The 12,801-nt window shown below is 46.6% G+C and overlaps 1 protein-coding gene across 1 annotated transcript in view; it reads left to right on the top strand.

Annotated features, from left to right (window-relative positions):
* The first annotated feature begins 2,811 nt into the window (after nucleotides 1-2,811).
* Nucleotides 2,812-12,801, top strand: part of PACC1 (proton activated chloride channel 1) — an 86,147-nt gene continuing 76,157 nt past the window's right edge. The window contains 1 exon segment of the mRNA XM_033939952.1: nucleotides 2,812-2,916. Within this exon segment, the coding sequence (XP_033795843.1) occupies nucleotides 2,881-2,916 (36 nt within the window). The 5' untranslated portion in view covers nucleotides 2,812-2,880.

Raw genomic sequence — 12,801 nt, 5'->3', positions numbered from 1 at the left:
AAATCTGAGGTCCGCGCCACTTTTAGTCTCTGGCTCTGACAGACCTCGATGACATTTTAGTGCTGACGGATCCTAATACTTTTCCCTCCCTATGCTGAGATGGATCTGTCAGCGCTAAATTGTTATCTAGGTCTGTCAGAGCCAGAGACTAAACGTGGCACGGACCTCAGATTTTTAAGGGCGTGCGGTTTTAGATCCGTCAGATCTGCATTTTATCCCTTCCCGCCAGCACCTCTCCTCTCCATCCTCCCACCCTCGTACCTCTTTGGCTCTTCGCTGGTGCGAGCAGCATCTCCAACCTGCTGCTTGCACCGTCCTTGGTTCTCCCTCTGACGTCACTTCCTAGTTGCAAGACTAGGATGTAAATTCCGAGAGGGAGCTGAGGCCGGCGCAGACTGCAGGATGGAGATGCACGTGCCAGCAAAGGGTTAAAGAGGTATGGGGGTGAAGAGGGCTGAGGTATCACTGGTCCAGCTGCTTCTTTCCCCCACTTCGCCACTGGCAGGAGGTAATGTTGTTGGGACCACTTGATAACTGATTTTAACATGATCCTATTTGATATAATCTCTGGAGTACATACAGAGAGGAAATCTGAATACATTAGCATTTAACTTTCAAAAAGAAAACTATGATAAAATGAGAATGATCAAGAAAAAAAAACCCAACAACTTAACAAGTGGCTGCAAAGATCAAAAATTTATATCAGGTGTGGATGTTATTAAAAAAATACCATCCTGGAAGTCCACACCAGATATATTCCATGTATTAAAAAAAAGGAGGAAGGCAGGCCAAACAACAGCTGGCAGGTTTTAAAAAAATGAGGTGAAAGAAGCTATTAGAGCTAAAAGAAAACCCTCACGGAGCCTGCTCACCCCCATGGATCCCATTCATCTCATGGATTCTCATCTTTTCTCATATCAAGCAGCATTATGGGGTAAAGATCTGGAACAACTGTTTGTGCCTACTACTTATAGGGAATTCAGGAAACGCCTAAAAACACATCTGTTCCTGAAGTACTTAGGTAACTGACCTATACAATCTTAGTTCTCAACAAATGATCTTTAGAACTGTTAATCACTAACTCTGAACTTTGTTTATTCCACTCAATCTGTAACATCTTTTAATCATTGTAAACCGCATAGAACTTCACGGTCATGTGGTATATAAACTGTTATTATTATTATCTTACCCCCCATCCCCACCCCTTCTACAGACACAGCTACTAATTTGCTGGATCAGTATGGTCTGTGGCAGGGAGGTAAGACAAGGATTCATGGAAGGTCTGTGGGGGTTAAAATCAGAATCCGTAGGGTGAGTGGGATCCATAAGGTCTGTAGGAGTTAAAATGAGGTCCCTGTGGACCCCACACCATGGCCGCTTTCTTTTAAAGGTTGTGCCCTTTAATTCCATGGGGGTCCATAGAATTCTTGTTTTACCTTCTCACTTTAAAGCAATCTGTGTATGCAGAGAAAGGCCAATTTCCTTCTATTATAGTCTGCAAGGCAAGAACACACTTGGCAGATAATAGGCTAGAGGGAGGGATGTTAAGTTTCATCCTTATCAAAATGGTGAGTAAAATAATCAGGTTGGAAAAAACCAAACATGGCAGCACACAGCTCCAGGAGGGGATAAGATGAGGATCCATGGGGGTCAGTGGGATCTGCGGGGGTAAGCAGGATCCGTGAGGTCTGTGGAAGTTACAAGGATCCCTGCATACCTGGTGCTACGACTGCTTTCTTTTGAAGGCTGTGTGCTTTAGATCCGCGGGATCTGTGGGGGTCTACAGGATCCTCATTTTACTCTCTCCCTAAATCAATGTGATTCAACATTAGATGAAGCTTAGATACATCCATTATGGAAAATGGAATGTTGTTACTATTTGGGGATTGTGCCAGGTACTTGTGACCTGGGTTGGCCACTGTTGGAAACTGGATACTGGACCATTGGTCTGACCTAGTATCCCTCCCTCCCTCTTTCCTTTCTCCTGCTCTCCTCCCCAGGATTCAGCAAATGTCCCTCTCGTTCCTCCTCCTCCCCAGTGCAGAAAGTATTTTCCTTCTGCTCCTCCTCCCTTATCATTTAGCCCAAATGGCGGTATAGCATCCTTTTTCCATTGCAAATGCAAGCAGTGTCTCACTTCCGGTTCACCACACAATTGTTTCCCACGTACTCACCTTTATAGGACCCCCCAGGGACCCCTGAAGAAGACTTTTTGTCGAAACGCGGACCGTGTTGGGTCCTGTATCTCTAGTGGACTAGGTCCTTTAAGGCTCTTATGTGGATGATTTACTTTTATGTGGATAGAATTATTTTATGTGGATGATTTTAGTGTACCTTTGGAACTTTGATACTTTCAAATAAAATCCATTTGGGAACATCGTCACTCCAGAGTTTTTTTGGTTTTCTCTGGATTTTCTTCTTTGTGGATATTTTGGGGTCAATTCCTTTTTTTTTTTTTTTTTATAGCATCTCTCACTCACTTCTCTCCCTCCCCCCCCCCCCCCGCGAGTTCTGCATCAGTATATGGGAGGAAAAAACTTTAGTCCTGTATTTCAGGTTTTAAAATAGTACTCTGGATTTCCTTAGGCGTTCAAATGAGCGAGTTCGGCTGCCAGTCCAGCCTCACTAAAAAGCAGAAAGTCGCCGCCAAAAGCTTTTATCGTGAGCACACGCTTCAATCGCTGTGTAAAGCTCCCCCTCGCAGAGAGCCAAGGAGGAACTCGCAGAAAACTACCTTACCCAGCATTCTCGCCTCGTGCTCGCGCCCAGCTTTTCATGAAGGTGACCGCGCGTGCCCAGTTGAGACTGGGCGCATCAAGGCGCGTGAGGATCTGGAAAGGGAAAGCTGCGCGAGCTGTTTCCAGGCTCCCGCGCGGAGCAATGATCGGAGAGGAGCTGTCGGCATCCTATGAGAAGGTAAGGGCGGTGGGGATCCGGGAGGTGTAGGTGATGCACAAAGTTTCCAGCATACTTGTATAAACTTTCCACTGACCGCTAAGACAACGGAAACGTGAAAACCCACAGAGCAGGCGACCTAAGTACAGTTTACAAACTGGAGGAGATCCTTTTGTGCCAGCTTGCAAGATCCGTGTGATACGCGACGTTGCCTACATTTTTGGCGAGCTTCTAAAACGCGACAAGTGCTGTCAGTTGAAGGTGTCTGGGGGGAGCTCCACGTTGCTCGAACCTGTTTATTCACTCCCACTTTAACACAAGTACAGTTTGCTTTTCTGTTAGAACATCTGATTTAATTTAGATTCACATTTCATGGGTAAAGGTAAACACTGGCATTCCCTCTTTCTATCAAATATTTTAGTAATCTGTGAACCGCTCAGTTCTGCTAGTCGTTGCGATATATCAAATTGTGAATAAATAAAATATTAGTGGAAACGTTATTTTCATGTCCATTTCTACAATTGTTCAGAATTAGAATGAAGATCCTCGGGTGTAAAATCCACTGGGCTATCCTGCAGAAAGCAGAATTTCTATAGCCAGTAAAAGAATAACAGACTATTCCTAAGTATAGCTTTTCAGGATTTCCTGTAGGGATGCATGGTCAGCTAAAACTTAAAAAAAAAACCCAACAAAAAACCACCTTCTAGTTCAGCATGGATTTTTATCAGAAGTAGAGTATAGAAAACTAGAAAATACATGCCAGAGGTGCTCAGGGGTTCATACAGAAAGCTAGCATATGCTAATGGATGTAGAGTGCGGAGAAGGGTTCAGCGCAGGGGAAGGGGAAAGAAGGTACCGGGCCGTGAAGTGAAGCAAATCCAACAAGAAGAGGCACTGGAGATGTCAAATCCAACCGAATGGTCAGAAATCCTTGATTTACAGCTTGTATCAAAATTTAAAACAAGCAAAGTTCCAAAAGACAAAGTCCCGACTAGGATCCGAGTTTCAGCGATACCATCGCCTTCCTCAGGGGACAGTTGTAAACTTGCAAAGTGCCACAAACTCCACATGTAAACTGGCCCCCGAGGAAGGCGATGGTATTGCCGAAACTCGGATCCTAGTCGGGACTTTGTCTTTTGGAACTTTGCTTGTTTTAAATTTTGATACAAACCGTAAATCAAGGATTTCTGACCATTCGGTTGGATTTGACATCTCCAGTGCCTCTTCTTGTTGGTGACGCACTATATATTAAACATGCATGGCAGTGAGGCCATTAGGTATTCTGCTGCAATGCAAAGAAGCAAACAAGATTTTAATGCTCACACAAGACAGATTTACTGCCAGGTCTGGACAGTGTAGTCAGTGGCGTACCAAGGGCAGGGCAGGTGGTCCGCCCCAGGTGCGTGCCCTAAGGGGGTGTACAGCTGGCACACCGGGTACGGAACCTCCCACCCTACTCTGCTGCGGGACCTTCCTGCACCTCCCTGTGGCTGCTAGTCCACCCCCCTCCGACGTCACTTACTTGTTCTGGAGCAGAGTCGGCAGCCGCGGGGAGGTGCAGCAAGGTCCCGCGATGACTGTGGCTACCGGCTCCGCTCCGGAACAAGTAAGTGACGTCAGAGGGGGTGGACCGGCAGCCACAGTCATCGCAGGACCTTGCTGCACCTCTCCACAGCTGCCGGTCCACCCCCTCTAATGTCACTTGTTCTGGAATCATTGCGGGACCTTGCTTCATGGCATTGGGATGGAGGGAGAGAGAAAGGAGCAGGATACTTGTATGGAAGGGTGGAGGAGGGAGAGAGAAGGGAGCAGGATGTTCTGGCCTATGAAAGCTAACTGAAAAATGTATTAGTCCAATAAAATGGTATTATCTTATTTTCCATTTTTGTTTAATCCCCCCGGCCCCCTTTTATGAAGCTGCATTAGGCTTTTTTTTATCACCAGCCATGACAATATTAGCTCCGACGCTCATAGGAATTCTTTGAGCGCCAGAGCTTTGACCGCCGTAGCCTACAATAAAAAAAATCCTAATGCAGCGTCATAAAAGGGGGGAGAGGGTTATTTGTTAATTTGCAAAGTGATAATCTCTTAGAGAGAGGAAGAGATAATGGTTACTGTGGATGTGCAGACTAGATGGGCCATTTGGCATTTATCTGGTATCATGTTTCTATTCTTGGGGTTTTGGTTTTTTTTTTCAAATTTACATCTGCTATCTTTCATTTTGCACAATATTAGGGGACATGCGTCACTGTTTCTGTGGTGTTGCATTCTGTGGTTCAATTTAACCTTTGTCTACGTATTTCTATTTTATTACATTACATTAGTGATTTCTATTCCGCTTGTGCCTTCCCCCCTTTTACAAAACCTTAAAGCATTTTTTAGCGCCAGCCATGGTGGTAACAGCTCCGATGCTCAGAATTCTGTGACTAAAAATGGCACTACAGTTTTGTGAAAGAGGGAGGGGTTAGATTGTAATTACATATTGGCTAAGGTGTTTTCTGTGTGTACAAAAGACATAGTTCTCCATTAGCATTGACTTTGCTGGTTCAAACTGTACTAGTCTGGCTTGTTTAGTTTACAATGGGTTTATTGATGTTGTACTGCTCACTGCAGTATGTAAGATGCTGCCTTTTCCTCGGTACACTCTTGTTGTGCGACGTGTGGATTGTTACCAAAAAATCATGCTTTTCATATAGATGGGAGGGGAGTGTCAAAAAAATGATGGGCCCCAGGTGTCACATATGCTAGGTACGCCACTGAGTGTAGTAGAAGGGTAGGTAGCTGAGAGGATTTTATGCCAATTTTTTGAATATCCTGCCAGTTTTCTTCTGCAATGATATTGAGTACCTGCAGCTTTAAAAGAGCAAAAATAACATTTATTCATGGAAATGACAGTGGCTTCTCAGTTCACTGTACATGTGTCTGAAGAAAAAAAGTGCCAGCACATCTGTGCAGTTATTCTGTGCATTAATATCAGCCTTGCAATACATTTTTGTGAGGCTAATATTTATGCACAGAATAACTGCATAGATGTGCTGGCACTTTTGTTTCCTTCGCCCAGGCACACAGTGAAACCACTCTTACAGCAAAGCCTTTGTGCACGTGTCCAGCGAGCTTTCCATGATTAGCATGCAAGCTGTGTGCGCTTTGCATCTTAGCTTACTGTGTCCAAACAAAATATTTTCTCACTGATCTCGCAGTAGAAGGCACTCAATCAGCTATTGGTGTGTGGCTCTATCTTGTGGCTTTCCGCAATGACCACTCAGTGTTTTGGCTTCGCTTTCTGGCACCCTGAAACTCTGCACTCAGAGGCTTTGAAATGTCTTCTGTTCCTTTTTATCAACATACTTTTTAGATGTTGATAAAAGATCCAGCCTGTTGGCTCAGTGGTAGCATGTGGAAAGTTCCTGATTTGAGCCCAAAGTTGGCTGACTGAGAATACTGTGGAAATGGCTGTCACAGCTTCTTGGGGGAGATGCTGTCATCATCAAGCAAGAGCGACACCTGCTGGCCAGATTTAGGGCTGGTAGTTTCAGGATATCAAAAGGAGCTGCACAGTACATGTGACCTCTGGCTCAGAGGCCATTGTTGTAGTAACTCATTCTAATCACCCTTCTTTTCCGTCTGACTCCTGTTACTCCATCTTATCTGTCTGTTCCACTTCTGCTTGCAAGAGACCAGGGCCATTAAGAAAAATAAAAGATCAGGCAACAAAGAGGCAAATAAGCATTTTATTTCATGTTTTTAGTAATTGGAATATACTGTATATGAGCTTTGGGAATTTGCATTTCTGAAATGATCTCTATATTTCACTTTCATATACTGTAAACTGTTTGACCCCTTGACAAGTAGTATGGTGTTCTTACATACTGAGTACAAATGAACAATGAGACTGCGATGGGGTGTTTTTATGAAAGCAAGAGAAAAGATTCTCCACAAATGCAACCCGGCCATAGGGTTACCACCTTGGGTTCTGCATCCTCAACACCTATATATTATAATTGTTTGTCCAAGTTTGATTGTAAGCTCTCTTGAGCAGGGACCGTTGATTAAATGTCAAAATGTACAGCCCTGTGTACATCTTTCAGCGCTATATAAGTGATAAATAGTAGTACATATGGCTCCAGAAAAAAGAGGACGGATTGAGACATCCGGGTTTTACTTCCAGTAATTTCACTGGAAGTAAAACCCGGATGTCTCAATCCATCCTTCTTTTTCTGGAGCCATTTGGTAATACTATGTAGTGACTAATCCAGTTTTTTTTCATCTGGGAAATGAAACAAGATATCTGATTGATCACTATGGGCAAGTTCTCCACTTTTGTGCAGTACTTTTGTTGTTTGTTTTTTTTCCTTTAATAAATAGACTCCAATGAATTAAGGCATCTTTCTATGCACATACCAAAGAAAACTAAAAATAAATATCATATAGTAATGACATACCGTGTTTCCCCCATTATAGGACCTCCTCCTTTAGTAAGACACCCCCCTTTTTTTCCCCACCTGGGAAATATAAGGCCCCCCCCCCCCGAAAATAAGGCACTATTTGTCAAGCATGTCTTGGCGATCAAGAGTACTGGTACAGTACCGTATGCGTGGTCACACAACTTCCTGCTTCCGCTGTCCATGAAAACAAGCCCAGGAACAGCCTCTGTACACCAAGGCCCTGATTCTCCAAAAGTGCGTCCCGATTTTAGGCAGCTGTAGACGTCCTACAGCTGTCTAATCAGCCAATCGGGATGCACGTTTAAAAAAAAAAAATGCTCTCCAGGCAGGCCGCCCGGAAGAGGCGTCCTATACTAAACGCCGATTCTGTAACTGGCGTCTTTAGAGAATCGGGTTAAATTAGACGCGGCCGCTATACTTATGGCAGCAAGGGATCTCCCTGCTGCAATATGTATAGCGGCCGCGGTTGTTGCGGCCGCCTGTCCCATCACCGACAGGAGAATGCCTAACTCCTCCTGTCGGAACCCCGAGCCCCCCCCCCCCCAAACTCGTAATCGCCGACAGGAGGATGCCCAACTCCTCCTGTCGGAACCCCGGACCCCCCTCCCCCCCAAACTCGTAATCGCCGACAGGAGGATGCCCAACTCCTCCTGTCGGAACCCCGGACCCCCCTCCCCCCCAAACTCGTAATCGCCGACAGGAGGATGCCCAACTCCTCCTGCCGGAAAGCCCAACGACCCCCCGCCCCAACTAATCTCCCTCCCCCAACTAACCTTTCAATGTTGGTCAGCTGGACGGGTCTTGCTGCCGTCCAGCCGATGGGTCTGCCTCGTGGAAATGAGACGGCACGCCCCTTCTCGGCCCATCCCCGCTAAATCTAAGGCCTGATTGGCCCAGGCTGTAGAAGCCTGGACCAATCAGGCCTTAGGCATAGCGGGTCTGCCCATCCCCACTAATCCTAAGGCCTGATTGGCCAAGGTGCCTAGCCTGGGCCAATCAGGCCTTAGATTTAGCGGGGATGGGCCGGGAAGGGGCGTGCCGTCTCATTTCCACGAGGCAGACCCGTCGGCTGGACGGCAGCAAGACCCGTCTAGCTGACCAACATTGAAATGTTAGTTGGGGGAGGGAGATTAGTTGGGGCAGGGGGTCGTTGGGCTTTCCGGCAGGAGGAGTTGGGCATCCTCCTGTCGGCGATTACGAGTTTGGGGGGGGAGGGGGTTCCGGGGTTCCGACAGGAGGAGTTGGGCATCCTCCTGTCGGCGATTACGAGTTTGGGGGGGGAGGGGGTTCCGGGGTTCCGACAGGAGGAGTTGGGCATCCTCCTGTCGGCGATTACGAGTTTGGGGGGGGAGGGGGTTCCGGGGTTCCGACAGGCGGAGGTGGGCATCCTCCTTTCGGCGATTACGAGTTTGGGGGGGAGGGGGTTCCGACAGGAGGAGTTGGGCATCCTCCTGTCGGCGATTACGAGTTTGGGGGGGAAGGGGGTTCCGGGGTTCCGACAGGAGGAGTTGGGCATCCTCCTGTCGGCGATTACGAGTTTGGGGGGGGAGGGGGTTCCGGGGTTCGGGGTTCCGACAGGAGGAGTTAGGCATCCTCCTGTCGGTGATGGGACAGGCGGCCGCGGCCGCTATACTTTATTGTAGCAGGGAGATCCCTTGCCGCGATCAGTATAGCGGCCGCGTCTACTTACAATGTAGAACAGCATTTTGCTGGCCTACATTTTAAGCGTCTCTTCCTCTACTAGGGAGATGCGTAGGGCCGCCTAAGTTCGCCTAAGGCCTGTAGGCGAGCTTAGGCATCTTGCGGGTCTCCCTAGGCTCCCGGAGGCGCCTTCAGGCCTGCCTGGGGAGCATTTTTTTTAAAAAAACGTGCATCCCGATTGGCTGATTAGACAGCTGTAGGACGTCTACAGCTGCCTAAAATCGGGACGCACTTTTGGAGAATCAGGGCCCAAGAGCGGAGATGAACTTACAGGTACCCACTCAATGTTAAAAGCAGCCGGCAAGCTCTTTCCTACCTCCTCCTCAAGTCATCTAATCCTGGCTTTAGGCAGCTGCGCCCTGTAGTTCAATTTCTGCGTACCGGTAGTTCGTTACCGTACCTTTCATTGCTACTGATAGAACCTGCAGTTTTGTTTAAAATACTGTGTTTTAGGTGGTATAGAGTAGAGAATGACACGGGGAAAAAATCTGTCCCCGTCACCGCCCCGTCACCGGCCCACCATCCTCTGCACCGCCCCGTCACCGCCGTTCCCTTCACCGCCCCGTCACCGCCATCCCTTTCACCGCCCCGTCACCGCCACTGCCATCCCATTCACCGCCCCGTCACCGTCCCCGCTGCATCCATATAAGCCTTAGTACTGTAATATTTAGCTTATTCCTTTCTTATAAATCAAAGTTCCTGCTGCTGAACTAGAGAAAGAGATGTTCAGCTGGCAGGGCTTTGTTTATAAATTTTTATCAACACAACTAATATACTATTTTATCCTAAAGCAAAAAATAAATAAATAAATATAATTTTTTTTTCTACCTTTGTTGTCTGGTTTCTGCTTTCCACATCTTCTCATTGAATTCCTTCCATCCACTGTGTGTCTTCTCTCTGCGTCTTCCATTTGCTGTTACTGTGCCTCTCCCTTAACCCCCCCCCCCCAATTGGTCTAGCACCCATCTTCTTCCCTCTGCTCCCGCATAGTCTGGATCTGTCTTCTTCCCACTCTGTCTTCCACATTTCCCTTGGGGGTCTGTTCCTCTCCACCCTCCTTCAATGTCTGTTCTATTCCTTTCCACCACCACCCTTCCCTCCCTCCTTTACCATCTGTTCCTTTCTACTACCCTTCAGCTCCTCTCACGTGGCTTATCTATCTACCTTCCTCCCTCTTATTTTCATGGCACGTTACAATGTAATTTGTGCAAGCCACTGGAGCCTGCAAGCTCGGTCCCTGTCCCATCCCCACAAACCATCTCGCTTCTGTGCTCCTATTTTCTCCATTTCTAATATCTCCCCTATGTATCTGTCATTGCCCCCCCTGTGTCCATATACCATCCCCATGGCATGTCCCCTTTATGTCTCTGTCCCTATGCCCCATGCACATAATTTCCCCTCTTTCTGTTACCTTCCTGTGTCCAGATTTCCCCTATCTTCCTCTTCCATACCAGTGTGTCTCTTCTTTTCAACCCCATCTAGCTTTTTTCCCTCTTTCTTCCCCCCCCCCCCCTGCTTCTAGCATCTGGCTCACCTGCCAGTCCTTCCCTTTCTTTCCTGCTGTGGGTTTTTTCTTTCCGACTTCATCCCCTTGGCCCAGAATCCTTTTCCCTTTCACTCCCTCCTTCCAATTTGAGCCGGGAACACTAGCGATCGCACGGTCCCCGCAGCCACTACCTGCCTGCCCAATCGATCCTAGTGTTTAGCCAGCTCTCTCCCTTCTCCTCACCTTAGTTTATAGGTTTTCTTTTTCGGCGACCTGCACGCTTTCCCAAAGAGCCGCGCATGCGCGGTTGCTCAGTGTTCAATCTTCTGCTCTGCTGCAACTTCCTGTTTCCGGTTGCGTCAGAGCAGAAGATTGAAACTGAGCAGCAGCGGGTGCGCGGCTCTCTGATAGCGTGCGGGTCGCCGAAAAAGAAAATCTACAAACTAAGGTGAGGAGAAGGGAGAGAGCTGGCTAAACACTAGAATCGATTGGGCAGGTGGGTGTGAGCTGCGGGGACCGCGCGATCCTTCATGCCTCACTGCGGGGGACAAGACCATTCACCGCCCCGCGGGCGGTGAATGGCCTTGTCCCCGTCGCCGCAGCAACTGCTAGTTTTCTTCCCCGTTTTCGGCGGGTGACCCGCGGCTAAAATGCGGTGGCCGCGGGTAAACCGCCACCGTGTCATTCTCTAGTATAGAGCCTATATTTCGGTCTTACTAGTATTCAGCCATTGTTTTCTGCTGATTAGGTGGTGAAGGGAGGGGCTCTAGTTTACTTCTAAGGTTAATTGCATTATCTTTGGGACATTGCTGTGCAAGGCTGCCCTGTGAACTTCTAAAAGCTAAGTTACTCAGCATTTCATATTCTGCTCTTTTGACTGGTTTTCAGCATTATATCTGCTTAATTTCTCTTCTCCTCCCTGTTTCTTACTAAAAAAAATATAAAAAAGCACAAAAAATAAATCCTTATCTTTCCTCTGTTAAATCTTATTTCCTCTTCCTGCAGTTTTGTTTAAAATACTGTGTTTTAGGTGGTATAGAGCCTATATTTCTGGTGCCTGTGGCTCAGGGTGACTAAAGTATAAATCCTGTTATAAAGTATAAATCCTGTTATAAATCCTGTGTTTTAGGGTAGCACTGATAGAACCTGCAGTTTTGTTTAAAATACTGTGTTTAGGTGGTATAGAGCCTATATTTCTGCCTTACTAGTAGTCTTACTTATAGTCCCACCAACCACAGGGACCACTATTCATATATAGAGACCCATATAATCAGGACTACTCAAATCAAGTCACTTCACAACCAATCAAGATGACCTTTATTCTATGCAATCACTGTGGTGCTTTAATTCCAAGACATACTATTTGGAGGCTTAAGGCTTGCCCCATCTGTCTTCAACTTGCCAGTATTAAGGAGGAGCTCTGCAAACTTAAACAGGAATTGAATACAATTAAAGCAGCTTCCATCACTCCACAAAATCATACCAACTTACCACCTCTACCTCAAAGAATAAAACAGCCCAGGAATAAATGGGTCACAGTAGGCTCAGGAAGACTGCGACATGTAACACAGAAACATCCACCTTCACTAATATTACCTCTACAGAATTCCTTCGCTCCACTAGTGCACTGTGATACTCAGGAAAACAGAAGGGAGGTGGGACTGGAACCAATGAAGGTAACTCAAGAGAACAAGCGCACCCTAAGTACAAATAAAAAAGCCAAAAACAGAAAACTATTACTGTTGGGGGATTCCATCATCAGAGGCATTAACCTTGGAACACAAGACGAGGAGACCAAAATAGTGAAATGTCTTCCAGGATCCTCAGCTACCAGGAGTTCCAGGCAAATACTGACTATAATTAAGGAAGAAACTAAGGATTTTAACACTGATGTTGTTATCCATCTGGGAACAAATGACCTGGCCAACAACTCCACACTTGCAGCACAGAAAGCTTTTCGGGAGATTGGTGAGGGCGTGAAACCTTTTGTAAAGACTAGCTTTTTCTGAAATACTGCCTGCATATGGAAAAGGAGAGCAAAGAGTGAAAAACACAGAGGACTTTAATAGATGGCTCAGAGCCTGGTGTCATCAAGAAGGCTTCAGGTACATAGGAGGATGGGGAAATATATGGAAGGACAAGAAGCTATATTGCACTGATGGGCTACATATTACTACAGCAGGAAAAAGAAACCTTGCAGAGAAATTTAGACAATATTTTTCTAGGCATTTAAACTAGAAGGTGGGGGTGGTGTATGTACGAAGGACAATTATA

Source organism: Geotrypetes seraphini, chromosome 3, assembly GCF_902459505.1.
Source record: "Geotrypetes seraphini chromosome 3, aGeoSer1.1, whole genome shotgun sequence".
Taxonomy (NCBI): Eukaryota; Metazoa; Chordata; class Amphibia; order Gymnophiona; family Dermophiidae; genus Geotrypetes; species Geotrypetes seraphini.
Note: the sequence above shows the minus strand (reverse complement) of the source record. Positions and strands in the feature narration are given on the sequence as shown.